The sequence below is a fragment of the Xyrauchen texanus genome, chromosome 47 (genome assembly GCF_025860055.1).
Source record: "Xyrauchen texanus isolate HMW12.3.18 chromosome 47, RBS_HiC_50CHRs, whole genome shotgun sequence".
Classification (NCBI taxonomy): Eukaryota; Metazoa; Chordata; class Actinopteri; order Cypriniformes; family Catostomidae; genus Xyrauchen; species Xyrauchen texanus.
The window spans coordinates 4,016,908-4,043,754 of record NC_068322.1 but is presented as its reverse complement, the minus strand read 5'-3'; the positions used below and the strand labels follow the sequence as shown (position 1 = coordinate 4,043,754).

General features: G+C 37.8%; 2 protein-coding genes across 13 annotated transcripts in view; both read right to left on the bottom strand.

The window, feature by feature from the left end:
• Positions 1-2,510, bottom strand: part of LOC127638991 (diacylglycerol kinase iota-like) — a 55,022-nt gene extending 52,512 nt beyond the window's left edge. For all 12 annotated transcript variants that reach the window (XM_052120776.1, XM_052120783.1, XM_052120782.1 and 9 more), the window contains exon 1: positions 1,792-2,510. In XM_052120776.1, the coding sequence (XP_051976736.1) occupies positions 1,792-2,003 (212 nt within the window). In that variant the 5' untranslated portion in view covers positions 2,004-2,510. The remainder of the gene's footprint in view (positions 1-1,791) is intronic.
• Positions 2,511-4,254: 1,744 nt separating this feature from the next.
• LOC127639275 (cyclic AMP-responsive element-binding protein 3-like protein 2) lies at positions 4,255-26,184 on the bottom strand. Its single transcript, XM_052121199.1, has 12 exons — positions 25,729-26,184; positions 13,052-13,280; positions 11,800-12,005; positions 11,622-11,706; positions 11,361-11,542; positions 11,101-11,247; positions 10,910-10,968; positions 10,657-10,725; positions 10,344-10,443; positions 7,651-7,774; positions 6,730-6,964; positions 4,255-5,746 (listed from the first exon to the last, which is right to left on the bottom strand). Exons 1-12 carry the CDS (start codon positions 25,825-25,827, stop codon positions 5,677-5,679), a joined length of 1,605 nt encoding a protein of 534 aa, XP_051977159.1. The 5' UTR covers positions 25,828-26,184; the 3' UTR covers positions 4,255-5,676.
• Positions 26,185-26,847: the final 663 nt, after the last annotated feature.

Genomic DNA, 26,847 nt, shown 5'->3' with positions numbered 1-26,847 from the left:
CCTTTAGATTATGCATTGTTTTTAACTTCTACTCTGCTAGGACGTATTGGCTATATTAAACACTTGCCCCTCAAAGAAACTGATAAAACAGCTTACTGATAATTACAGTTGTGCTGTAATGGCCAAAAATGTCCATCTTATCCATATTTATACAGAACAACAAGTAAAAAATAGAGCAGAAGGAACGTAATAACGCATTATGTTTGAACGCCCCTTAGGCCAAATTCTAAAGCAGAATCACTTGAATCCTTCAAATATGTCAAACTCTACTGGAATCCATTGTGAGTCGAATCTCCCATAAGACAATCATGAAACAAGTTAACATCAATCTCTAATGGAATCAATTGTCGTGTCTTGCGTTTAAGTATCATGTCATTAGCTTAGCAACATGCTAACGTCAAACTCTAATGGAATCGATTTTGAGTCGAGTCTCCCTTTAAATGATAATCTCATTAGCATAGCTATATGCTAACTTCAAACCCCATTTAAAGAAATTGTGCATCTATTGTCTGAAGCATTTCGATGGAATAGCACAATTTGTGTGACACACTGCCTACTGTATTTGCTGCCTATTGTATGCACAGAATTCAAAATGAGTCACTTACGGGGTTCCATTTCAGTTAGCATGCTAGCTCACAAGGTAATTGCTTATCTGTATGTTTTGATGAGTAGCATGGAATGTGTGAGAGTTTGTGTCGTAGATTGAGCCTCAATCTTTACACTAGTCTAGAATCACCAATCACGTCTGACAAGATCATTGTTTCCCATAATCAAGCCAAATGTTCTAAAAAGCTTTTACAAGGACTGTTTCAAGATAGACGAGGTAACAACACAGGTCAAGCACTATTGCATAAATAAATGCAAGTCATCAATGTCTTTCAGGGGACTTTAGCTTTTATGGATGTTCTAGAGATCATTATGTAATTTGGCAAAGCCATTTCTGACCCTTACAATGAGGAGTAGGTCGTACTGCTACAGCTACAGTCTAATGCAACTATACTATACATTTGTTGTTTCTTATATTCGTGTCATATTCTTGTCTATTCCTGTCAAATGTCAATTACACAATCTGATAAAAGCAGAATGACTGATGGCCCAATCGTTTGGTACAAGTGAAAAACAAACAATTGAATTTTGCCTGCAAATCAATATCAGGCCATATGACAATACAGTCAAGTCATGCACACTATGTGGCACATAATGCAATTCATGACAATACTGAAAATCTCAGCAGTCAGTATAGATTACGGTGGTCCTGCGATGGTGCCTTTCTATTTATAGGGACATAACTATAAAAACTAAACCTATTTTTATTATTATGCATTATGCATGTGTGTGTGTGTGTGTGTGTGTGTGTGTGTGTGTGTGTGTGTGTGTGTGTGTGTGTGTGTGTGTGTGTGTGTGTGTGTGTGTGTGTGTGTGTAAACTACATTGTGGGGATAGCAAAACCTGAGATCACCTACCTTATGGGGCCCAGCCAGTGGTCCCCACGAGGGAAATGGCTTAGTAAACATACTAAACTATGTTTTTTATTTTATTTACTTTTTAAATATAATGCAAACAGGTTTCTGCGAGGGTTAGGTTTAGGTGTAGGAATAGGGGATATAAATTATCGTTAGATCTGTACAAAATCCATAAAATGCATGGAAGTCTATGGAGAGTCCTCACGCCACAATGATATAAAAACAAGTTCATTGTGTCCTGCTCCATATGGTGGAAAAACACCTTCGGTAACACAAGCAAACATGCAATAAGCTACATGCAATGTTGAATTAGATTGCACATTTTTACCTATAAGAGATCTGTTTCCTAAACGCCAGTCCTTTCAGCTTCTCCTCCAGCGAGTCTTCCATGTCAACGAGGCTGCTCAGTCTGTCGCTGCCGCCAATCGCCGTGTCTCTCCCGCAGCCGCGCGGCTGATCGTCCGCTAATTCTCCACCGGCGGCTCCTCTGCTGCAGCGCTCCGCCTGAGACGTGCGTCTGTCGGCCAGGGGGTCCATCATTCTCCGGTAGGCAGCGAGTGGACCCCCCTCGCTGCTCCGGCGCTTAAAAATCCTTTCCAATGTCCCCTGCAATGTCTCTCATGGGATATGAATAAAGTATCTATCTGTCTATCTATCTGTCTATCTATTTGTCTATCTTGTCAATCTTGTCAATCTTGTCTATCTATTTGTCTCTCTTGTCAATCTTGTCTATCTATTTGTCTATCTGTCTATCTATTTGTCTATCTGTCCGGGCCAGGCGGAAAGCTTCCACGCACGGTCACGCACACGCAGACGGTCGGCGGACTGTGGAAATGTGTGTGTCTGTCTGCGCGACTACAACAGCTGCAGGCATCCGCGGCTTCGTCCATGAGGGCATTGTGGGATATTCCTCATCCGAGCGCAGCAGCATCAGGCAATAAAAGTAGGGCAGAGGGTCTCCGACTAGATACACACGCATTCATTTCAGTGCGTGGTAAACTTTGAGTCTGACGTATCCACTGTGGCAGAGTGATAATGTCTCGACTGTAAAAGCTCGAGTGTGTCGAGGTGGAGAAACTGTTTACACGAGGATATAAACCGGACCTTGTTGTGATTACAAACCCTTTGTACAACCAGGAACCTCTCGAGACAAGAAAAACAAAAGTTAAAAAATAAATTAAATATAAATAAATATACATTTTATATAACAATAATAATAATAATATAACATAATAATAATATTTAGTTAATATTTAAATAATTAACACTGTTTTTAAACTGTTTTAAAATATATTCTACGATTATAAGAATAATAATTATTATTATTTAACCCGGAACCTCTGAGACACAAAAATAAATACATTAATTGATAATAGGTTTTATCATTAAATAAAAATAAATTACAATATTTTTAAAGTCGCTTTATTGAAATAATACGTCATATTTTACTGTAAAATAGCATTGACATATATTTAATGTTTATGCAGTGGTTGCTCAGTGGTTAAGACTCTGGATTGCTGACCAGAAGGTCGGGGGTTCAAGCCCTAGCACTACCAAGATGGCACAGTTGGGCCCTTGAGCAAGGCCCTTGACCCTATCTGCTCCAGGGGTGCTGTATCATGGCTGACCCCAGCTTAGCTGGGATGTGAAAACAAATACATTTCACTGTATATATGCATAAATGTATGTATAATGTATGACCAAAACAAAGGCTTCTATTCTACAATAAATATATGATTTATCATTACTTAACCTTATTAAAATTATTATCACATTATATCACTGAACCATGTATTAGCACAAAAGAAAAAATAACGCAGATGTCCTGATTGCTCTTTTCCATACAACAAAAGTGAATGGTGTCAGAGCTGTTGCGCTCCAAAAAGAATGAAAAAGCATACTGGGATTGGAACAACACAAAGTTGAGTAATGATTGATCTTAATTTAGGAGAATTATCCATTTAACAAAAACACTGAATGACAAAAATGAATGCTGAGTCTCAGAAGGGACTCCATGCAATGCCCACAGACTGAAAGTGTGAGGAAAAAAAGGAAGAACGCATAATTATTGCTTGTAAAATGACATTAAGTCACAAGACTGGGGTTTGCAAACCTAAACAGAACTAAAATAGAGCAACATGTGCTAAATGATCAGATATGAAGAGAGACGTCATGAGTGTTTGAAGAATGCATTTTTCTTCTAATACAATTTGGCTAATTTGATTTAGATATGAAGGACATTAACCGAGCTCACACAATCTCTCACTGATCAACAGAAAACACCTTCCCTCACTATTAAACCTTATGAGAGAGGAAAACATGCAATACAGATCCAAACCAAATTAATATAAATAATACACCTAAAATCATAGAAAAGTCATGTGATTACCATGGATCAAGGGAAAATATATGTGAGGGTAAAAACATTTCTATAGACATAATTTTCATCCTACGAACTTAATAATTTCACTTCACTTCCTGGTAAGAGAGCAAGAGTGAATCTCATGCAAACAGTCAAGAACATGGATCATACTTCTTCCCAAAACAAAATGAAAAACAAGAATAACATTTTGCATAGAGAAAATGTTTTGCATTGTTTTTGTAATATGACATTTTTAACATTACAATTAAGCACATTTCCCACCCCAGTTCTCATTATAGTATGCAAAAATATTTCCTGTTAAGATTCACCCACACAAATCGCACTACATACTGTATATCTGGTCAGTCAAACATATACATAGTTAGCTTACATGAATAAATGCACACAAATGATGGCTCAGACTCATGATTTATAATGCTTTTACTAAGGAAAATATTTATTTGCTTTACAGAAAACAGGACAAAAACAAGGCAGGGTTAAATCAAGAGGATCATTTTTCAGAGCCCCAAAATTGAATTGTGATCCAATGAAAAGTGATTACAACCGTAACTGTAATATTATTAAGATGTGCATGAGACATACTGCAGGCATCTTACAGAAGCAAGATGATTCATTTATCACTTGTATATTATGCCACAACAAATACAGAAGAAATGCTCATACAGTCATATGCAAACAACTATCCAAAACAAACGTGTCACAATTCAAACATCTGAATACATCACATCAGGGTAAAACCATCTGCTTCAAAATGCACTTGTTTCCAGGATATAAAAGGGTAGAAGGCATGCTAAAAATAATAAATAACAAATAAATTCTATCGGGACACAGTGCAAGTTCACCACACACCCGGATGATCGTCTGTCCAGTGCTCTGGCTGTCATAACTATTCATATCTGGCCAATACAACACTAGATTTGTCAGGGAGCATCCTTTACCCTAGAAGGGTGCAGATAGGGTTTGGATGGCAGCCAACTGAGGACAAAAAGAGCCATCTGTCCTGTTAAGACCTAATACCAAATAAAAGAGGACAACGTCATATGAAGGACTATGGAGCGTGTGTTCCAGGGCTAGAAAGCGTCCATCCTTTTCATGTCATGTCCATACTGTCCCTCTTTATTGCCCTCTATGACAAACATCTCCATTGATATAAAGTTCATTAACATATCTCTTCCAACATCTTTCCCCCATGTTACAAAAGCGGACACAGCGAATATTTACAAATGACAAAAGATAGAATACATATTAAGACAAACCATTTTTAAATGCTTCGGAAAGTCACCATCTTCAAACTGTAAACACTTTATTTTCTTTGCCTAATCTTTTGTTCAATTTATTCTTATAGTCTCAATTTTTATATTATTTTTGAGCTCTTTGGATGCATGACGAGAACGACATTTTGAGGATCCTCTTTTATAGACATGCTACATGATACCGTTGTACCAGCCATACAGCCTGCATCATTGTGTAAATATGAAAACAGATGCACTTTCAATATATTATTACACACATTCTCAGTAGCATGGGGCAAACAGGCAAAAGTGAAGAAAGAAAACAAAATGAATAGCATTAAAATAAACTCAAATCACACAAAAAAGAGAAAATAATGATGAACAGAGGACAAAGTATCAAAATCCGATATACTGTTGGAATGAAAAAAAAATTATTAAAAAAAAATTATAATAATATGATATTTGTATTCATCTTAAAAAAAGGACATCTTGGTTAAGTAAAACAATACTTAAAGTATATCTATAAATATAGAGCCTATCGCCCTGCCACTGCAGGGGATAGGGAGAAGGGTGATTTGAGACGAGGACCAGCCAGATTTCAGGACGTCTCATTGACAGTCCTCTCCAACTCTATCACTTTTGCTGTTTCGTTTGACCATTTGTCTGACCTGCAAAAACAAAAAAGATGAATTACAAAAAACGACGGCTAACAGCTAATAACAGCTAACATACCTGGAAAAGCTGAAACAAAATAAAAAGATATACATTTTATAACAATTTATAATTTAACAACAACAAAACAAAGTAAAATAAAAATGACATCGAATTAATTTAGTGTTTGATTTAGCAAATTATTAAATTTGAAACCTTTTTAAACCACCTTCATTAAACATGAAAATACCCGATTGTGAGAACACTAGACAGCCCAGAGAAATGTAACGCTGTTGATTATGTTTAATGTAATATCAGTTAATGAATGGACAAAAAAAAACTTGAATCCCTAAAATACATATACTACTTTTTATATCAATTAAAAAAATTATAAAAATCTAAAACTAAACTGAAACTAGAAAACACAAAAAAAAACTAATGCTAACAGTCATAGAATGAAAACAATTTTTAAAAAGTTATAAATAGAATAGATAAATAAAAAAATTAAAATCTGAATAAAATAAAATAAAATTGTGCAAATTATGATAACCCTGATTAGTGTTTTCTATTTTTAGATTTGTATATTACATTTTTCAGTATGTTAAATTTGTATTTGGCATTTTAAAATAAAGGGATTTTTTAAGTATTTAAGTTAATTTGTTAACTGTGTTAAATTAAATAGTGTTACATTTCTCAGGGTCATCTAGTGTTATCACAATCTGGCGTAAGCAATTCTCATTTTTATTTAATGAAGGCGGATTATAAAGGTTTAAAATTTAATAATATGCTGTGTATCGAAAATATAAATTAAATTAACGTAATTTGTATTTTTATATTTTGTTAAATTTTTGGGATTACGAAAATGTAAAACCAAAACAAAATGTTTCAGGATTGACTGAAAATAAAACAGAAATAAAAAACACAAAATAAAGCGAAACGGAACAATTCACAATTGAATAAATAAATTCTGCCGACAGAAACTGCAGATTTTCCGCATTACCTGTGTGAGTGCAGGTCTATGAGAATAGATTTTTGCACACGCGTTTCATTGGTGTTCATTAAAAGAGGGCGTGGCTCTGCTTCATGAGACTCCGCCTGTTCCTGTTTGCGCTGCTGTTCCAAACGCAAAGCCGCCATGACGTCAACCTGCTGGTCCCATTCCCCGCCTAGCCCGACGAGATGGGGGTCATCAAGACCACTGTGCTCGTCAAAGGCCAAAAGGTTGCGAGATTTCACTGTTGACAAGAATAAACGTTAAACTGAAGATCATATATTTTAATACGTGGAACTTAAAATGTTGGTATGTTCCTCATACAAAGATATTGTATCGTTTCAGAAGACTTGGAATGTATTGCACAAGTCATATGGATGGCTTTTATGGTATTTATATGGTGTTATTAGATACATATGGTCACTATAAAACATCATGGTATAGAGCTACAGATCTACAAGGAAATGTTCCTTTTGAGTTCAGCATCAAAAAAACAAATTCAGTTAGGAATGACATGAGGGTAAACAAATAATGACAAAAGTTTTCTTTTTATATGAACTATTCCTAATAAACTTGAAATAAAAGCAGAGCCTCTCTTTTCTGAGTGCATTAACAAACACACTGGCGTTTTGTTAAAGCGGTGCATTAACTGGATAACATGTGTGGGAGAAACGTGCGAGAGACAGATCAGAGATCAACGATGATTAACCGATCGCTCTGCTTTTTAAGGCATGATAATTACTGTCCCACTCAACCACTGATAATGACTCTCCAGAGCTCAAGAGAGGGTCGCTGCACACTACAGCCTCTTAATATAGATCCAAATACAGCCTTTCCTCCATTCATTCGCAAAAGAGAGAAAGAGATTTATGAGCACATTAGAGGAAGGACCGTAACAGACACATACAGTGTGTGTATGTGTGTGTGTACCTGTAGCAGTGTAGGACTCTTGTATTGAAATCTCTCTGGTTAGGCCTGTTTTAGTGATAGATGAACAAGGGCTCAAGCCTTGGTAGAAACTCCCCAAGAACACAGAAAAACACAGAACCACAACCTGAAAAATTAAAAAATAACAGTCATTAAGCACAACAGGCACAATAGAGCCATAAACAGACACACACAAACACATGTGTATATATATATATATATATATATATATATATATATATATATATATATATATATAAGTCTGAAATGTACACACACTTAGGTTGAAGTCATTAAAACAAATTTTATAACCATTCCACAGATTTCTTATTGGCAAACTACAGTTTTGGCAAGTCATTTAGGATATCTACTTTGTGCATGACATGAGTAATTTTTCCAACAATTGTTTACAGACCGATTGTTTCACTTTTAATTGACTATAATCACAATTCCAGTGGGTCAGAAGTTTACATACACTAAGTTAACTGTGCCTTTAAGCAGCTTGAAAAATTCCAGAAAATTATGGCAAGCCTTTAGGGAATTAGCTTCTTGTGTCTAATTGTCTAATTGGAGTCAATTGCAGGTATAGCTGTGGATGTATTTTAAGGCCTACCTTCAAACCAAGTGCCTCTTTGCTTGACATCATGGGAAAATCAAAAGAAATCAGCCAAGACCTTAGAAAAAAATTGTGGACCAACACAAGTCTGGTTCATCCTTGGGAGTAGTATCCAAATGCCTGAAGGTACCACATTCATCTGTACAAACAATAGTACGCAAGTATAAACACCATGGGACCACGCAGCCTAAGGAAGGAGATACGTTCTGTCTCCAAGAGATAAACGTAGTTTGATGTGAAAAGTGCAAATTACTCTCAGAACAACAGCAAAGGACCTTGTGAAGATGCTGGAGGAAACAGATAGACGAGTATCTATATCCACAGTAAAATGAGTCCTATATTGACATAACCTGAAAGGCTGCTCAGCAAGGAAGAAGTTACTGCTCCAAAACCAGCATAAAAAAGCCAGACTAAAGATCTTACTTTTTGGAGAAATTTCCTCTGGTCTGATGAAATAAAAATTGTAAATTTTGGCCATAATGACCATCGTTATGTTTGGAGGAAAAAGGTTGAGGCTTGTAAGCCGAAGAACACCATCCCAACCGTGAAGCATGGGGGTGGCAGCATCATGTTGTGGGAGTGCTTTGCTGTAGGAGGGTGGATAATTTGTGGATAATATGATATATTAAAGCAACATCTCAAGACATCAGCCAGGAAGTTAAAGCCTGGTCTCAAATGGGTCTTCTAAATGGACAATGACCCCAAGCATACCTCCAAAGTTGTTCCAAAACTGCTTAAGAACAATAAAGTCAAGGTATTGGAGTGGCCATCACAAAGCACTGAGCACAGACCTCAATCCGATAGAAAATTTGTGGGTAAAACTGAAAAAGCGTGTGCGAGCAAGGAGACCTACAAACCTGACTCAGTAACACCAGTTCTGTCTGGAGGAATGGGCCAAAATTCCAGCAACTTATTGTGAGAAGATTGTGGAAGGCTACCCAAAATGTTTGACCCAAGTTAAACAATTTAAAGGCAATGCTACAAAATACTAACAAAGTGTTTGTAAACTTCTGACCCACTGGGAATGTGATGAAAGAAATAAAAGCTGAAATAAATCATTCTATCTTCTATTATTCTGACATTTCACATTCTTAAAATAAAGAAGTGATCTTAACTGACCTAAGACAGGATATGTCTTCTATGAATAACTGAGAGTTTAATAGTATTTGGCTAAGGTGTATGCACAACTGTTGACTTCAGCTATATATATATATATATATATATATATATATATATATATATATGCAGGGTTGGGAGGGTTACTTTTGAAATGTATTCCACTACAGATTACAGAATACATGCTGTAAAATGTCATTTTTCATATGTAATTTTTCACACGTACAGCATACGTATTCTAAATACTTTGGATTACAATTTTTTCACGTCACAGAAAAAAATTATTTTCAAGAATATGATTTTTGCCCTAATATCAAAGGTCTTACTAGAAAAAAGAAATTATGATCAAACGTGAATTTCCTTGATAAAAAAATATGATCTGGTAACATGTGCATGTGAAATGGCTAGAAATAGCATTTTAGCTTAGCATAAAGCTAACAAATCTGCTCCAAACTTACTTCAAACGTACTTCTCTGTCTGCTCGTATGAATGTAACACATCATAAGAAAGTGTTTCACCGCTGTTCAAATGCACTTTGGATCACATCATTTATATGTATAAATGTTTTCCATCTGAAAGGACTAAATATTAAATTAAACAAATGACAATAAAATGTAAAGAAATCTCTTCAGTAATCAAAATACTTTTAGAAATTAACTGTATACTAATTACCAATTATTTAAATTGTAACTGTAGTGGAAATACAGTTACTTATATTTTGTATTTTAAATACAAAATCTGTACTGTACATTATTCCAAAATTTTGGCCACCAGTGTGTATAAATACATATATTTATTTATTTAGATTATATGTTAATACAAATTCAGTTGCATAGCCGGTAAGAAATAATTACATAAATTAAAAGTATTTGAATATTTTTCACATGTATTCGCAATTGGTAGGTGTACCTGCAGGCATCTATATGCAAACGTTAGGCTCTTTTTATTAGCAGGAAGTTCTCACCATGAGACACGTGGAGGTCTGTGTGCCCGTCACCCTACAGGAGCGCGGGACCTTTCCTGCCACTACTGCCTGCAGCGAGTGCAGCTGCTGCAACAGAGACCTGAGAGACACGCATTGACATAATCAATACAAGTCACTTTGCATATGATGTATAATTAATGATCAAATATTATAATACAATTATTTTTAAACAACCAATGACAGGAGATCAAAACGTGTCCTTATTATTAGCTAATTATGAACTTTGGGAGTGGTAAATGAAAGTGTAATGCAGAGTTTGAGGTTTGAATGGATATGTTTATGAGGGTCTTACTTGTTGGTACACTCAAGATTTTCGACTTTCCTGCGCAGCTCACTGTTCTCGTTGGAGCATGTCTCCACCCTGTGGACGGAGAGGGGGTTGAAATGTCATATTATTCCAAGGTTTATATTCTGCTACTGAAGACATTTCAGCTGTAAACCTCTATGAAAGGACCATAAGTGACATGAAAAATGTGGATGATCAAATACAGTGTAAAAACAGAGTGAGAAACAACGTTTATATTAAAATGAATTAAGAGACTTACTTCTTTTCTAGAGCATCCATGTACTCTTTCTTTTTCCGGCGGCTCTCCTGTGCTGAAATCTGATTGAGAGCAATTCATAGGAAGTTCCATAAGTTTTATTTTGACATTTCTGGAATCCACAGACATGATGTAAAGTATGTGTCTTTTACTCTTAGACTAAGAAGGGCAAATGGCTCAAGTCTGACACCCACCTTGTTCTTGATCTTTCTGCGAATCTTCTTGAGTGCTTTCTCCTCAGCTTTGGACAGGGGCAGTTTGGAGGGAACCGGGTATCCTTCTGCGATCAGTGTGCGTTTCTCCTCCTCAGTGAGCAGGAGAGGACCTGACCCCTGCAGTTTCTGTCAAAAGAGATGAGACGAGATGAGACAAGGGTCACTTAAAACGGTTTGACCAACATTTCCAGTCAGCTGTAACATGTTTTGTTCCAGCTCAACAGATGTCTTGTACTCACATGTGGTGCTGTCAGCAGAGGAGAGTTGGAAAGGGAAGAGGGGGCTCTTGGCGCCACCTTGAGGGCAGCAGGGGTCTGTGTTGGGCTGGCAGGGGCACAGGGGTGGACAGGGCTCTGGCTTCCCTCTGAGTCACTGCCATGAGAGCTGGGAGGAGTGGGCGGCATCTGCAGAGACTCCAGCCCTAAAAGAAACACACATAGATCTTTATTTCCTGTAAATCCAAAACAAAGAAAAATTGATAAAAAAGTGCAATGTTTTACCTTTAGGTGAGAGGTTTAAGAAGCGATCCACCTCATGTGGCTGCAGTTTAATCTGCGGACTGAAACCCTCACTGTCCTCCTTCACCTACAACAACCAATCACAAAACAGCACACTGTTAGTATCCCACCATTACAATCACTGACTGTATGGTTGTTGCATTGAGTGTGTGCTGCTCACATTGGCTGGTTTAATCTGTGCAGCCTGAGGAAGGGTCAATGAGAGGGTGGGGTCATTGGCTGTGGTCACAGGCTCAGACACGGGACCCTCAGGGGTCAGAGTGAGGGTCAGTGTGGGAAGCAGGGCGGGCGGGTCACACAGGAGAGGTGCCATCTTAAGCCCTTTATCTTCCTGCTCCATGGGCCAATCATCATTGTCTGAATCACCTTGTAAAATAACAAGAGTCTTTATTTCCAACAAATCAGGACCCAAATAATTAATAATTGCATTTCCAGTTTATTCATCAAAATATTGCTATTATTTAAAATTTTACAGCTTGAAGAAACCATGAAAATAACATAAGCCTCAAGCTTAGCTGCCTTGTCAAAAAATGCTTTTCAATAACTTGAATATTGTTGTTGTTGTACTTTTTGGCATTTAAAGTTTGACTGACTCATTGCTTCTCAAACGTTTTCATTGTCCAGGAAACAAAAACCTGTGAGGTGACTTTTCCAGGCAAGGATATTAAAATTTTGTAGTCTTAATGTATTTTTTATTATGCTAGAACTTATTTTTTTATTATTTAAAATTTTTCATTTCATCAGCTGTATGATCAGCACCTGGGTACATAACAGTACAACATAATTAACGGAGTGTATTTTTATACCTCACAGTTTCATTTACAATTGTATCAAATAAAAAATGCTGAGGGGGCCTGGGTAGCTCAGTGGTAAAGATGCTGGCTAACACTCCTGGAGTTCACAAGTTCAAATCCTAGGGCTCCAGCCAGGTCTCCTAAGCAACCAAATTGGCCCGGTTGCTAGGGAGGGTAGAGTCACATGGGGTAACCTCCTCGTGGTCGCTATAATGTAGTTTGCTCTCGGTGGGGCGTGTGGTGAGTTGGGCGTAGATTGCTGCGTGGATGGCGTGGGCCTCCACACGTGCCATGTCTCTGCGGTAACGCGCTCGACAAGCCATATGATAAGATGCGTGGATTGACGTCTCAGATGCGGAGGCAGCTGAGATTTGTCCTCCGGCACCCGGGTTGAGGTGAGCCACTACGAGGACTTAAAGCAAATTGGGAATTGGACATTCCAAATTGGAAGAAAAAGGGGAAAAAAATCCCCCCATACCCCCAAAAAAAGAAATGCTGTCAACCTTTGACTACAGTAAGAAAGACAACAATGATGTAAAGTAAACTCTATGTAAAATAAATAAAATAATAATAATTATATATATAAATATATGTAAATGAGTTCTTGCTAAATCTTACCAGCATCACTGCCAAGATCTCCGGGCAGATGGGAGAGGGGCGACTGTGGGCGTGAGTCTCCGCACAGAGAGTAACTGTGTTCGGCCTGGATGTGTGGCGGTACTGGAGAAGCAGAGGTCATTTCATCCTCCATGTCCATAGATTCACCACGTCCAGACAGGAATGGGTCGCTTAACAGCTGTCCCAGCAAAGCCTCTTGTGACAGATCACCCAGGAGCTCAGTGAAATGCTGCATAAAAATGGAAGGAAGTTTGGGGTTGGTACCAGCCTGTCATCCATAGAATACAGACATAACTGAGACAGAGACAGAAAGCCTCAGACATGCTTGTTAAACCACAACTTGTTAAATAGTTCTTAACTGCAGACCATAAAACATTGCGAGGGAGCATCAGCTCAATTCTTTGACGTGCAAATTGGATTGCCGTGGGGATCAGACAAAATGAAAGCATGCAGCTTTTAGAGCAAATCAAAGTGGACCTCTTGTTTTCTCATGCCCAAATTCGATGACTCATTCTTTTCCTATCTCTTGCTGATGAGATGGTTTGATCCAGATCTAAATATGACAGAGAATGCTTCTCCTTAGCATTCCAATCTCTCACCCCTACTTACCCCACACAGATATTGCCCCCTCCCCTTCAACAGGTTAGGACAGGCTGCAACACTTTAAATCCAAGCCTTTGGCATCTTTTCTTGCATATAAGACTCATCACTGAGGTCATTGGTCAATAGATAAGATCACTTTATATTCTTTCTGTAGTTTATAAAAAAAGCAGCTGAACTTCTCAGCTTTTCTCCTCAAGGGCTGTTTATTACTGCAATGCTTCATAGGATGTGCAGTTCATTTCCCCATTAAAGACTTTAAGTACACAGTCTTGTACTTTTGTCTTTTTGACGATTTTCAAATGTAATGGTGTGATGCACCCCAGAGCTCTATTCATGTCTTAGAAATCTATTATGAATGATTTTGTGAAATCCCTATGGAAAAAAACACTGAGAATTCGATGCATTTGCATAGTGTTATTTGTGTTAACACATTTCAAATGACAGCATGTGAAATGTCAAAGCAATAAACCTTTGCATTAAGTGGACCTCGGAGCCACAAAAATGGTGAAATGCAGAACTGCTCTGTCAAACAGACTGGTCGCCATCTGCATCGATGAGTCAGAGTACAGACGGCTCATCTGTAGGAAGAGGGTCAATGCTTGTTTTTCCAGCTCTGAGATTTGGACATTCATACCAACTTCTGTCTTCTATGTATGCATCTGTTTGAGTGCACAAGCAGTATAGGAGTGCGCTCATAGTAGTCATGTACTGCACACCATGCGGCTCTCTGGGTTCAGCCAACAAAGGTGTATTATAAGATTGAACAACGGTGCCTTGACTAGCAGAGACTGATAGAGGGCATGAATGCTCAGTGTTTCTAAAGCAATATTCCAGGTACAATAAAGTTAAGCTTTTAAAGAATTTCGAATCTCCCCTCGGTTATTAAAAAACTTATAGAAATCTAAAATATTATGTTTGTATTTACTTTCAAGCACAGCCCATTTCATTCTCTGTGTACACAGATAAGGTTGGTAAGCAATTTTATCATGTTAGCATGTATAACGTTTGCATCTTGTGGCTATACTTTTGAAACAACGTGTATTTTAGGGTTTATGTGCAGGCCCCATTCAATTCCATTGTAAGTGCCATACTGTAAACATAATGGAGAGAGGTCAGGACGTTGGTTCAGTTCCAATCTGACTGAGTTCCAGGGGTGAGCAAAGTCAAAAAACAGACAGACAAAGAGAGAGGAAAGAAAACAGAGCTAAACGAATACACAACGGAACAAGTGAAATGAGAGAGAGAGAAAACTAGAAAGAAAGAAAATGAGAGCAAGGTAAATAATGTGTGTCAGATCTGACAAAGTCGCTCTGGAATGCCTTGTCCAATACTTTCCACTTTTGTAACTCTGACTTCACTCAAGAGAAGCTCTGTCTAGTGTGCCCAAGCATATCTTACATAGAACAGTGAGAAAACGTCTGGACTTGCAAGGGAAAAAAAGCATGTACGTCTCAGGGAGTCTCACAGAGTCTGCCACCCCCAACACTTTAAATATAAAATCACAAAACTGGAGTGTGTGTTTATGTAAACAGTGCTGTGAGGAGCCTCGTTTGAACTTGCGTGAACTCCATGTTCGTCAAAACACTTAACCAGACTCTTAATCAGATTTGAAAAATTCCAACATGCCTTTTATTCACTTAAACCTCTTCTTCAGCCAAAAATCATGCCAGAAATTATCTACGGCAAGCATCGGTTGGTGATTCCAAGGCCAGATAAGGTGAATGCTCTGTGTGACATAGTGGAGTGATCGTATTGACTGAATGGCACTGATCGTTGTAAAGGCAGTTCAAATTAGGTCACAGGTGGGTGAAGCCGCCGGGATGTGTGACATAACATGCCAAAGCTGACATCGCCTGGATGCATTTGAAGCAGTCATTCCTGTTTCAATCCAATTCATGAATGGTCGAGTCCTGGCGGTACAGTGTCACTGTCATTATGCCGTTCCTGCACTATTCATGGGTAATATATAATTACGTTAGACCCTGAGCTTGTGGTTAGATGATTATGATGATTGTTGTAAATTGCTGGGTGTTGAATTCTCTCAAAGAGGAATATAAGAGAGTGTTCACTTCAAAGGGAGAAGATAGATAAAGATAGACACAAGGTTAGTGTGGCAGGGCGGAGGATGGGGCCGGGTCGTGATTCTGCACACCCGGCCCCTAATCAGGCTAATAAGCCCTCGAGAGGGATAAAGGCTGACCAAAGATGGCGGTACGACAGAGAGAGAGATTTACGGGCAGCTGTTATTTATATTATCAAGCCGGTTCTCGCCTCCTCCTTTCCATGAATCCCTTTACAGTTCCCTATACTGCTGAGTGCCTGATTTGGGATCAGTTCCCTCACATACTCAGTTTTAAAAGTATAGCCACAAGACATAAACAATATGCATGTTAACAGGATTTTAGTGTGATAAAATTGCGCAATAACAATAAGTTATAGCCAATTTTACAACTTCATTGCCATGGCGATGTAATGTCAACAAACCCTAAAATAACTGTATAAATGACAATTTAAACAACTTTACAGCTCAAATAATACAACGTTGAGTTAACCAAAGATTTAATGTAAGTGTTTTTATATATTATAAAATATATAAATATATATATATATATATTATTAATTATAAGCTTCTCATTTCTGCCTTTAATGCCTCCAAAAATTGGCCCCATTCACGGCCATTTGAAGTATCTCACTGTAAACTCGATTTTTGCTTTTTTTTTTTTTTAAATAAAAGGAGGTCAAAATAATTTTTTGTGCTAATCAACATTATGCCACAAATGCTATCGACTGAGCTTAACTTGTATTGAACCCGGAATATTCCTTTAAGTCTACTTTTTAGACAAAGTATACTCTCGTGCAGTCAACGTGCACAGATGTGGACTGTCCACGTGTATTGAGAAACCGGATTGCACGAGAACAATACGCACATAACTGTCCCGATGGTGAAATGTATGTTTGCGCACTGGACTATCAAGCATCACAAAGCAGTTGTAGTGAGCATAATATTTTTTGATGAGAAACAATATGCTGCTTGCAACAGAAAAAGTTTCAACCAGAAATAAACTATAATGTTGTCACGTGACATCAATAAGTTGCCAGTTTAATTCAGCAAAAAACATTATAATAATAATCTCGACACTTTGTCATTCCTTTTCTTTAAAAATAAAAGAAAGAAATCAAGGTTACAGTGAGTCACTTACAATGAAAGTGGACAATTTTTGGAGGGAAAAAATTGCAGAAATATCGTTTACCTGGATTGCGCAGTAAATCGTCATGGCAATGAAATTGTCAAATGAAATGTAACTACACAGAAATGGTTATTAAGTGATTTTATAACACTAAAATCATGTGCTTTTCAAACAGCAATTCACCATTTACAGATAGGCCCCATTCACTTCCATTGTGAGTGCCTCACTAAAACCCAGATGGATGAAAAAAATCGAAAATAATTTTTGTGATAATCAACATTTTGCCACAAATGCTGTCACGTGAGCTTAACTTGTATTGAACTTTGGAATACTTCTTTAAAGAGATGTAAAACATGATGGTTGACATTGCTTGGTTCTTTTGTCACTCTGGAAAATGAAGGTCAGTTACAGAGCACTGCATTAGCATTCCACAAAGTTCGTTCTGTTGTATAATGCATATTTTGTTAAATGTAACAGGTTAAATCTTAATATTAAAACCTTAAGTAATACAAGTAGTACGGTAATATGCTATTCCGACCCAGTCAACTCAGTGCGTCACTGCATCTGCATCCAGCTGGTGCTACTGATGTGTGGATTTTGGGAGAGAAGGCTTCTTTGTCCATAGTTTAGAATTGGCATATAGTACATGTGGTTTTAGTTGGGGGCAGGGTACTAAAATCTGACTCTGATTTTCTGTCCAGCTAGAGAGTTTTGAGCAGTTATGAGAGTGGTAGATGCCTAGAGAGAGCCGGTGATGGCCGGGATGTTGGGGGTGGCACTGGATGTCTGGTGAAATTCTGACAACAGCCTGTAATTTTTATCCTCACAGGGGCTGTGAATGTGTGGACATGAGTTTGTGTGGAAAGAGGAAGTATCCATAAGTGGACACAGTTCTGGATGATGCAACATTCTCTTTAAGCAGCAAAACAGATGTGTGGACAAACCTGCAGGAGATGAAGCAAAACCAACAAGCACACACGCTGGGGCCGAAGATCACACTGCTTGTGAGGCTGCACCTTGAGTTTACACACTATCAGATCTGACTGATATTAGCAACTTGAAAAAATTTACTGGAATGCCTAACTCCAGTCGTTCATGAAAAGACTAATCTTAGACTAAGACAAGCCAGCACGTTTGCACTCCTAAACAATAGCACTCAAAATTCCTTCTCTTAATCCATGCTTCTGATTGCTAATTATTCTAGGACAGCAGCCAATGTTGAGTGACATTAATCTGAACCTTATCGCAAACACTTGTGGCCTTGTCTGTGCAACATGATCACATCGGAAGTCGGCATGTTGTTTCCGAGAGTTCTGGTACTTTAGGATTGGCCACATTATACCAACTCACCAATCGCGTGGGATACCCAGGTTCGGATCTCGCATTGAATCCAGGAAGCAATTGCTTTCGCATAAATAATGATGAGAGTGATTCGGAGGCTGCATTTTTCCTCTCTAACTTTAAATTTTTACTCCACTGATGATCAGGTTTTTTGGGGGAGGGGGATTTGTTGGTTCAGGGGTATAGTTTATAAAATTTGAATTAATCTTCACTGTACTACAGCCTGTAAAGCTTAAAAAACACCTCACTTCCCAACTCGCTTTTGGAGCCTCTCCCATGGACATTTCATCTAGAAAATGGAGCTCACACGTGCCCACACGCCCAACAACACTTACTGCTTTGAGATCAGACTGGTCTGTCCATTGCATTTAGTGAAGTCTCTCTGACCAATATTCAGAGTCAGTCTGCCTGGTCAAGCAGTCTGTTTTAAGTGTTTAATGACTACTTTATATACTGTTAAAGCAATGCGAGTAAAAGCAGATTAGGAGTTCTGTAAAGTTGAAGTTTATATTTTTGGGATGGGTACAGCTGCATGATACTTTGTTACTGTTACTTTGTTACATTGAGGAAACGTCCTTTATCATACCACATAAAATCTAAATGCTAAAGTGGAATTCAAATTCCATGAATTGCTGAATGAGGCTCAACATCTGAAGAACATTAAAAGCAATGGCACATAGGAAATAATATTGATTGTTCCATCTTAAAGTCTGAGTTGACAATCTGGAGTATTTGGTGTCTCGGAAATGTTACTTAATCAAACGTTCACATTCAAAACTTGTTTGTGCCCAGAAAAACCCAACAGAAGTCCATCACTTTTTCCATGAGTCACCCTACCATCTCAGAAGTCATTTTAAATTTGCCTCAACTCTAGTGCAAGGTCCTTGCATGCAGCTGTTTGGGCTGAGCACAAAATGTGGGTCATCGCTGCTGCAGTTATAGTTTATATCTGTTGAAAGAGGCCTAAATAGCGATTGCATTGTAATTTCACAACATGACCAAACACATCCTGCTGATTTTAGGGTCATCCCATGCACCCTTCCCCCCCAGAATAAAGTTGATGTCTGAAGTGCAGTGGGTGTTGGGGGCTTCAGTAACACAGGGGTCCAGGAAATGACTCCACTGTAATCAACATTTGGTGACCTCAAAGGAAGTAAACAACCAGTGAAAGGATTGCAGATAACACATAGATGAAATTGGGAGATGAAATAGGCACAGAGCAAACAGAATGACGAAAGCACACCCTGTAAAACAAACACACTGAGAATTTACACATAACCAAGTAAACATTTTCCATCTACTGGAAAGATGGAAGACTATTTACTTGCACAATAGTTGCAGGGCTTAGTGCAAAGTGAAGTTGATGATCCTTGTATAGATAAAATAATATAATAAAGGAAGAATTATTTGAACTTAAAGGAATATTCTGGGTTAAATTCAAGTTAAGCTCAATCAACAGCATTTGTGGGATAATGTTGATCACCTTAAATAATTGACTCATCCCTTGTTTATGTCATCTAGTTTTTAGAGCAAAGATTGTGGTTACGGTAAAGCACTTACAATGGAAGTGAATGAGGCAAGTTTATAAACATTAAAATATGCATGCTTTCATAAGTATAGCCACAAGATGTAAATATATACTTGTTAACATGATTTTAGTGTAAAACAATTGCTTACTAACTTTATCTGTGTCAAGTTATATCCAATTTTGTTATATCATATTTTACAGGGTTTAGTCGTCATGACAACAAAGTTGTAATATTGGAAATAACTTTACATAGATATGGTTAGTAAGCAATTTTATCAAAGTAAAACCATATTAACATGTATAACCTTTACCTATTGTAGCTATATTTTTGAAATAGTGTATATTTTAATGCGTATAATGGACCCAATCACGTTCATTGCAAGAGCCTTTGCTTCTTATTTTATAAAAGAGTGACAAGTCAAAATTATGTTTTGAGGAAACCAACATTATGCCACAAATGTTGTTAATTGAGCTTAAAATGTACAGAACCCAAAACATTCCTTTAAGATCATGAGAAACATATGTAGCCAAGTGTGTCCACATTTTTGTCTGGTAGTGTAAAAAGGGGAAAGCACAAGCTTCCCACAAACAATAAATTGATAGATAAAACCAAACTCAGGGATCACTGGCAACTGAATCAATGCCTTTGTTGTCACAGAAAAAATGGTTCTCATGAAATGTTATACTCCCAAAGGTAATAATCTTTACTGGATGAAATGACCAACAACACCCACAGTCTCTAAAGGACACTAACAGCGACTGGCCAGACAAGAGTGATGAGATGGAAAATGATGGAAAATGAGATGTATAAGGAATGTGTGTGCACAGGCCCAGGCTCGAGTTGCAGCTATACAAGCCACCCTTTCAGAGCAAAAGAGCAAGAATTTGCATCGCAGAGTGATGCAGCCTGCATGAACGATGGATACTGGGCTGCTTAGAAGCCCCACCCACCCCGAGAACAGTCCAAGCTGTGTCCACCTTACCTACAGTAAGACAGCCAGCTCTGTTAGCAGAGGCCTGTTGGACAGAGGGTTTCTCACTATATAGGCAGCTTGCAAACAGACTTATGCCCCCCAGACTGTGCCCCGGCATGCCATCGCAAAGATCATTACATGATTTCTAAGTAACAAATGTTATCAAAATGTCAAAGAGATCAGTACAAGGAGATCTTCTGAATTGTAAAATAGTGTTAGAGTGTCCTGATAGGTGATCCACTGAGCATACACATTTTAAGGACAAGGATGTAGTCAATAAACTGCCATTATAATCTCCCTGTTTAAGTATATATTGCAAAGCTCAACGTCTAAAATTGGTTTTATTATTAATGATCTAATTTGGGATACTTGGATTATGTCACACAATGAAGATCTTTGTAAAAACTAGCCTAGATTTGTACTTTTTCTAAACGCAAACTGCAAATTAATCCAGCACCACACTAATCCTTAGTATATTTGGCATTGAAGTCCAGCAAAGTGTGTAAACACTATAAATGAATGAGTAAGTGTAACTCAAAGAAAGGTCATTATTTAGTCAGTAGACACACAACTTGTGTTCTCTACCAGTCCTACAAGACCTTTAACACAAAGTCTATAGCTCAAAAACCCAGATATGAGGCCTCATTCCTGTACTGGTTCTCATAACCAGGAATGGTCTCTTTTGGCGAGATGGATAATTTTTTCTTAAGATATCCTCGACAAATCACTCACCAGCAAAAAACCAGAAACAATTCAATTTTCTCCCTTCTCTGCTTGATACTTTGAAAAAAATAAATGTGGTACACTGTTTCTGCTGAATCCATTGCATATTTCTATGAATACTTTGGAGGTTCAACAAACATTCTTGTGCTATGACAGACTGTTTTATTCCTTTCCTTCAAACAATAATCGTGTTATTGACCTTTTAGTGTTATCAGCCAATTACAATATCAAAATGCCAGTTTGAAGAGGTGAGATCATCTGATACAGAAGCGAATGTAACAAAATCTGTTAAGAACATGTCCAGGTAATTTTTATTATGTCAAGAAAATTAAGACTTTTTTGAGACCAGTGAGACATGCGGGTGGCATTGCCACATTATTTTCATGACAATGAAGCATATTTTGCCCCAAATTCTCATTACTAGAATGCAAAACCATCTACCTTGCATTGCTGTAATGCATATAAATGCTATATTATTTATACAGAAAAGTATTTATTAATACTTTTAGTAGGCCTGTTTGTTGTTTTTGCACTCTTTAATTTATGCTGGTTTAAATAATAATAAAACCTTGTATTAAAATAAAGAAAATGTACTGAGAATCACCATTGAGAATAATGCAAATTACATACCAACACACAGAAGTAAAACGTTCAAGTTTTGGGTTAAATGTGCTTAGTTGTAATCATGAATTTGATGTTACAATGCAAAAATCTCAACGGCATTTTCTTCTTTTGATTTTGAGGTGAAATGTTTTTAAGATGGATTTGGAAATTTAATAAGAGTATGGGTCATTTCAAGTCAACTCAACCTCAACTCTGATATATGTTTTGTTTTAAATATTAATTTTTTTATGGTGAAAGATAAACCTAAATGTCAATGAAAGCCAAGATAAAAAAACATTTATTATTGTTTTAATGTGAATAAATAAAGATACATTTATAGTTTCAGCATTATTCGCACATACAGGGCCTTATAAATATATAAAAAGGGACTCTTTGGGAAAAACATTTAACCCATTTTGGACTCCCACCACTGGCATATAATGCGACAAGGGGTGCTGAAGTCAACTGATTTTAGTAATAGACCGTCCTATCTCTGTGTAAAAATGTAATAATGATGTTATCACCTTCCTAAGGTTAATTTTTAACCTATATTTTGTTGTAAAATCATAAGCGAAAATTGTCATTTTGAGCCCCTTTACAAAATAAAAGAATTATATATATATATATATATATATATATATATATATATATATTAAAATATATAATATGCATTTAATATTTTGGCTTTCATCATCATTTGTGGCTATATTTCTTTAAGAAAAAAAAAAAAATAAGAATTTCAACCAGAGTTTGTAAAATTGGGTTGATTTGACATAAAAACCCTGATTGATTGCAACTACACTCTGTTATTAGTACTAATGAACATGTTAATGCACAAAGAAATGATTTAGCTCCAGTGTTTCCCCTAAGATATTTTCAGCATTTGTGCTGTGTGTGCGTCTCCACAAGTCCGCCATGCCGGACCCGTATTAGCATGTGTTGGTCAAATAACAAATTAAAACAGGTGTCAAACTCAATTTCAGCCTGGGACACATCAAGGTTCATTTGTGCCCTCAAAAATGTCCATTGAAAATGTGGCACCAGCACCCATGCAAATAGTATTACATGTTATGTGCATTAAAACGCACATTTGACAGTACAGCATTGATTTTGAGGTTGGGATGCAGATGAAAATTATGATATTAACAACAGTAACATCTATGGAAAAAATGAACATTTCATTTTGATATGGCTAAGAAGGTGTGAATAAGATAATGGTAAATGGTCTGCACTTATATAGCGCCTTTTTAACCTTAACAGTATTCAAAGCGCTTTACACTGTGACTCATTCACCCATTCACACACACATTCCTACACCAATGGTGGCAGAGCTGCCATGCAAGGTGCTAGCCTGCCACTGGGAGCAACTTGTGGTTCAGTGTCTTGCCCAAGGACACTTCGGCATGTGGAGTCATGTGGGCCGGGTTTCGAACCACCAACCCTGCGGTTTGTATTCGAATTTGTATTCGAATTTCTGAAGGCAAAACAAAACAAAACAACTTTCATTTTCCTACAATCAGAGAACATTACAAGAGTACAGATTTTACACAGATGGAAAACTGAAAGCTTGGCCCATTATTATGAAAATGCACCATAGTTCTTTCATAGTATCCATAGGTTTAACAATGATATTTGTAATAGTTCATGGTAACCAAAAAACTATGCATGGCTCCTCACTACCATGGTTATATGGTTTCTATATCAAGAACTATAGCATTTTTGTAATGAAAAAACAGCAGTCTTATTACATTTAGAAAGTTTTTCTGCCACAACTACCATGTAATACAGTAGTAAATCCATGGTAGTTTTCTAAGCGTTGTGATCAGAAAATTGATAAACCTTCAAATTTATGTTTTCTCCTGTTTTCTTTGTCAGTGCCATTTAGAATATGGGGACTGTTTTAAAGTAGTTTCATCACCGAGATAAAAGAGTTTTCCAACAGACAATTCTGTACCGCATTCAAACGGATTTCACAATCCCCGCCATGCACACTACTGCTTCACCAGCTCATTTAAAATGTGCATTTGAGACCTGTCCACGAATTCCCCTGCACCTTCTCTGCCCTCGTGCAGCTATGATTAAGCCGTGTTGATAATTGACCTGTTTAGTGCATTTCATTCTGCTTTTGAATCGAGCAAAATGCACTCCAAAACATACAGATGACAGGGAAAGGCTCATTTATATTCACGAGGAAAGTGATTGGGTCCAGTTTGCAGTAGATTTTAGAAGGGGAGCTAATGTTCTTTTCGAGGCTAATCATGTCCCTCTGATTATCAGCACTAAGAAATGCTGATCATGACCCTCACTGATCTTCTTCCTTAGCATCTCCTTAACCCCTCTCCTAAAGGGGGCAACCAGCCTTGGGATTATGCTTTCGGAAAAATAGTACAGAGTATGGTGAATGGAGTCTTCAATTTTGTCATAGAGCATGCACCAAATAAGTCTACTGAAAGTACACACACCCCCTCTATACAAATCCTTCCCAAATGAATTTTGACAATTAAATATGTTTAGAATGGAAGACAACCATTGGACCTGGAAGACATCAAGGGTGAAAGTCAACCCTCCAGACCGTGACAATGCAGTTGACTCAGAATGCATTTGAAAATGGAAAGCAGCCCAGATGCATCTGCGTAGCGCTAAAAGCAGACATACGCAACAGTCTGAGCATACAAAGCAAGCTTCAGGGGAGCCTATGGCTCTCCCAGGCAGAACTTCCAGCTGAGAATAGTTTTACAATGTTGTGTGGAATTCCATGTCAACAAACCCTGGGGAGCCAGTGAAAGTGAGGAAAACTGGGACATAGAGACCCTTGAGGTGGGGCTGTCAGTGTGTATGGATTGGAAGGGGCTGATGGGGGACTCAAACAAAGACCCAGTTCTGTTCCAAATGTGTAGGAGAATATGAACCGTTCTTAAAACCTACAAAGCAGATATAGTTATCCTGGAAGTGTGCATTAGCAGCATCCAAATACACCACCCTGATTGTGCCTGTTTATGAATGCCAGACACTGCCTAGGAAGGCTGTGCATGGTGTGTCTGGTCCTTTGATTGGAATTTCTGCATGCAAACAGCTGGCAACTTCCAGGTTGACACAATAACATTCTTAGATGTCTTCTTTAGTCTGTTAGGATTCAAAATTTATAAGCCCTCCTGAACCCCCTAATTAGTCAGCAGTCTGAAATCCACCCATCATGCCGAGGCCACTTTTTCTGCCCTTGGGCAAAATTGAAACACAAACCTGTTTTTACATAACCTGGAAAACCAGTTCCCCATTTCCAAAGTTCAAATATTATACACATTTCTCATTTTATCAAGGTTGATTTTGGGACACAAACTGGGCTTCCAAAATAAAAATGACCACCAGATGTGCAAATTTAGTTGCACTGTAAAAACCAACATGTGTGGATACATGCATGCACTGAACTTTATCCCTTGGAGCCAAGAGAACCCAGAGTTAATGGCATTAGTAATCTGACACACTAATACTTAAAGATTATATTTATGCATTATTTCACGACCACATAAGATAAAATATATTTTTAATGATTTAATTTAGTATTAAATAAGGCTTAGAGGTATTTGAAAGCTCTTTCGCATTCTGCGTGATCTGACACTAGTTGCAGCACATCAAAACATGCGACGGCGATAGGGAATCATGGCACTCGCGACTCAAAAACACATCGGATCTTTATTTAATACGGAGATTCCCACTTACAGTGCTGTATAGCATGCTGTCGTTATCTCCGGCGTCGGACAATTCACTGAGAGTTCTGTCCCACTGTAAAAACGGCTCCCCGCTATCCATTATTTCCATGCCTCGGTCTGTGTCTGTACAATTTGGTCAGTAGTATCGCTTCACCGGCTCCAGAGACGACAATATATCGGTGTTAACGATACTGGATACGTCAAATACCTCGCGATAAGTCGCGCTTCCTAATTAATTCCTCTCTGTCAGCGGAAAGTTGATAATAAGTTGCGCGTCTCGTCGCCAGTATTCTTGGAATGGTTACTTTGTAACCGCGCGCATCGGTGAGTTGCTACAATGGATCTTCTTATTCAGCGGCAACAATGTAACGAGTCCAATCGAACGCGAACGTCGCGGATAAGCGCTATTTTAACTCCAGCTTTACTTTCCCTCAGCTTCCTTGAGAAATGTCGCCCCTTCACAGACGAGCAGGAATTTGGGGGCGGGGAAATGATGGGAGTCGCCAGATATGTTTACAAAAGACAATTTGTGAAATACACTTACTTTTTTAATCTAACACTTAGTATTATGTAGAACAGTTTGCAGTTAAACATTGATATGGTGTTTTACGGCTTAATGCATACATTTGGTTTGAAAATACTAAAATTTCCGCTGTGAGGGCCCATCCTTGTCATACATGCGGCAACCAATTAGATGAGCTGTTTCATTTAAAGCTCATAGAGCTTAGTAGAATTAGGGAGGACGGACAAACTGACTGACCCATAGGAGATCGTTGTTGTATGACTGACATGAAATTGCTCCAATTACAGGTGACTCCGCAAAGTCTCTCAACAAACCGTGTAAAGCCAAGAATACTAAACTGCTTGCACCGCCTCAACTCTCTCTTTTTTAACTGTATGTGGAAAAATACCTTTAGGAATTAACTTTTGTTTAAAAATAAAAATAGATTTGGCCATACGATAAAGGTTAAAAAAGCAAAAGTGCCTGTATGTTTGGATGTATTAGTAACAGTGTCACCTGTAACCAACTGTAGGCCTACAGAACGTGCCCACACAAACGCAAATTACTTGAAAGAAATGACTGTTCTCACAGTTTCAGTAAGTAAACTTTTCTGCAACCAAGTTAACT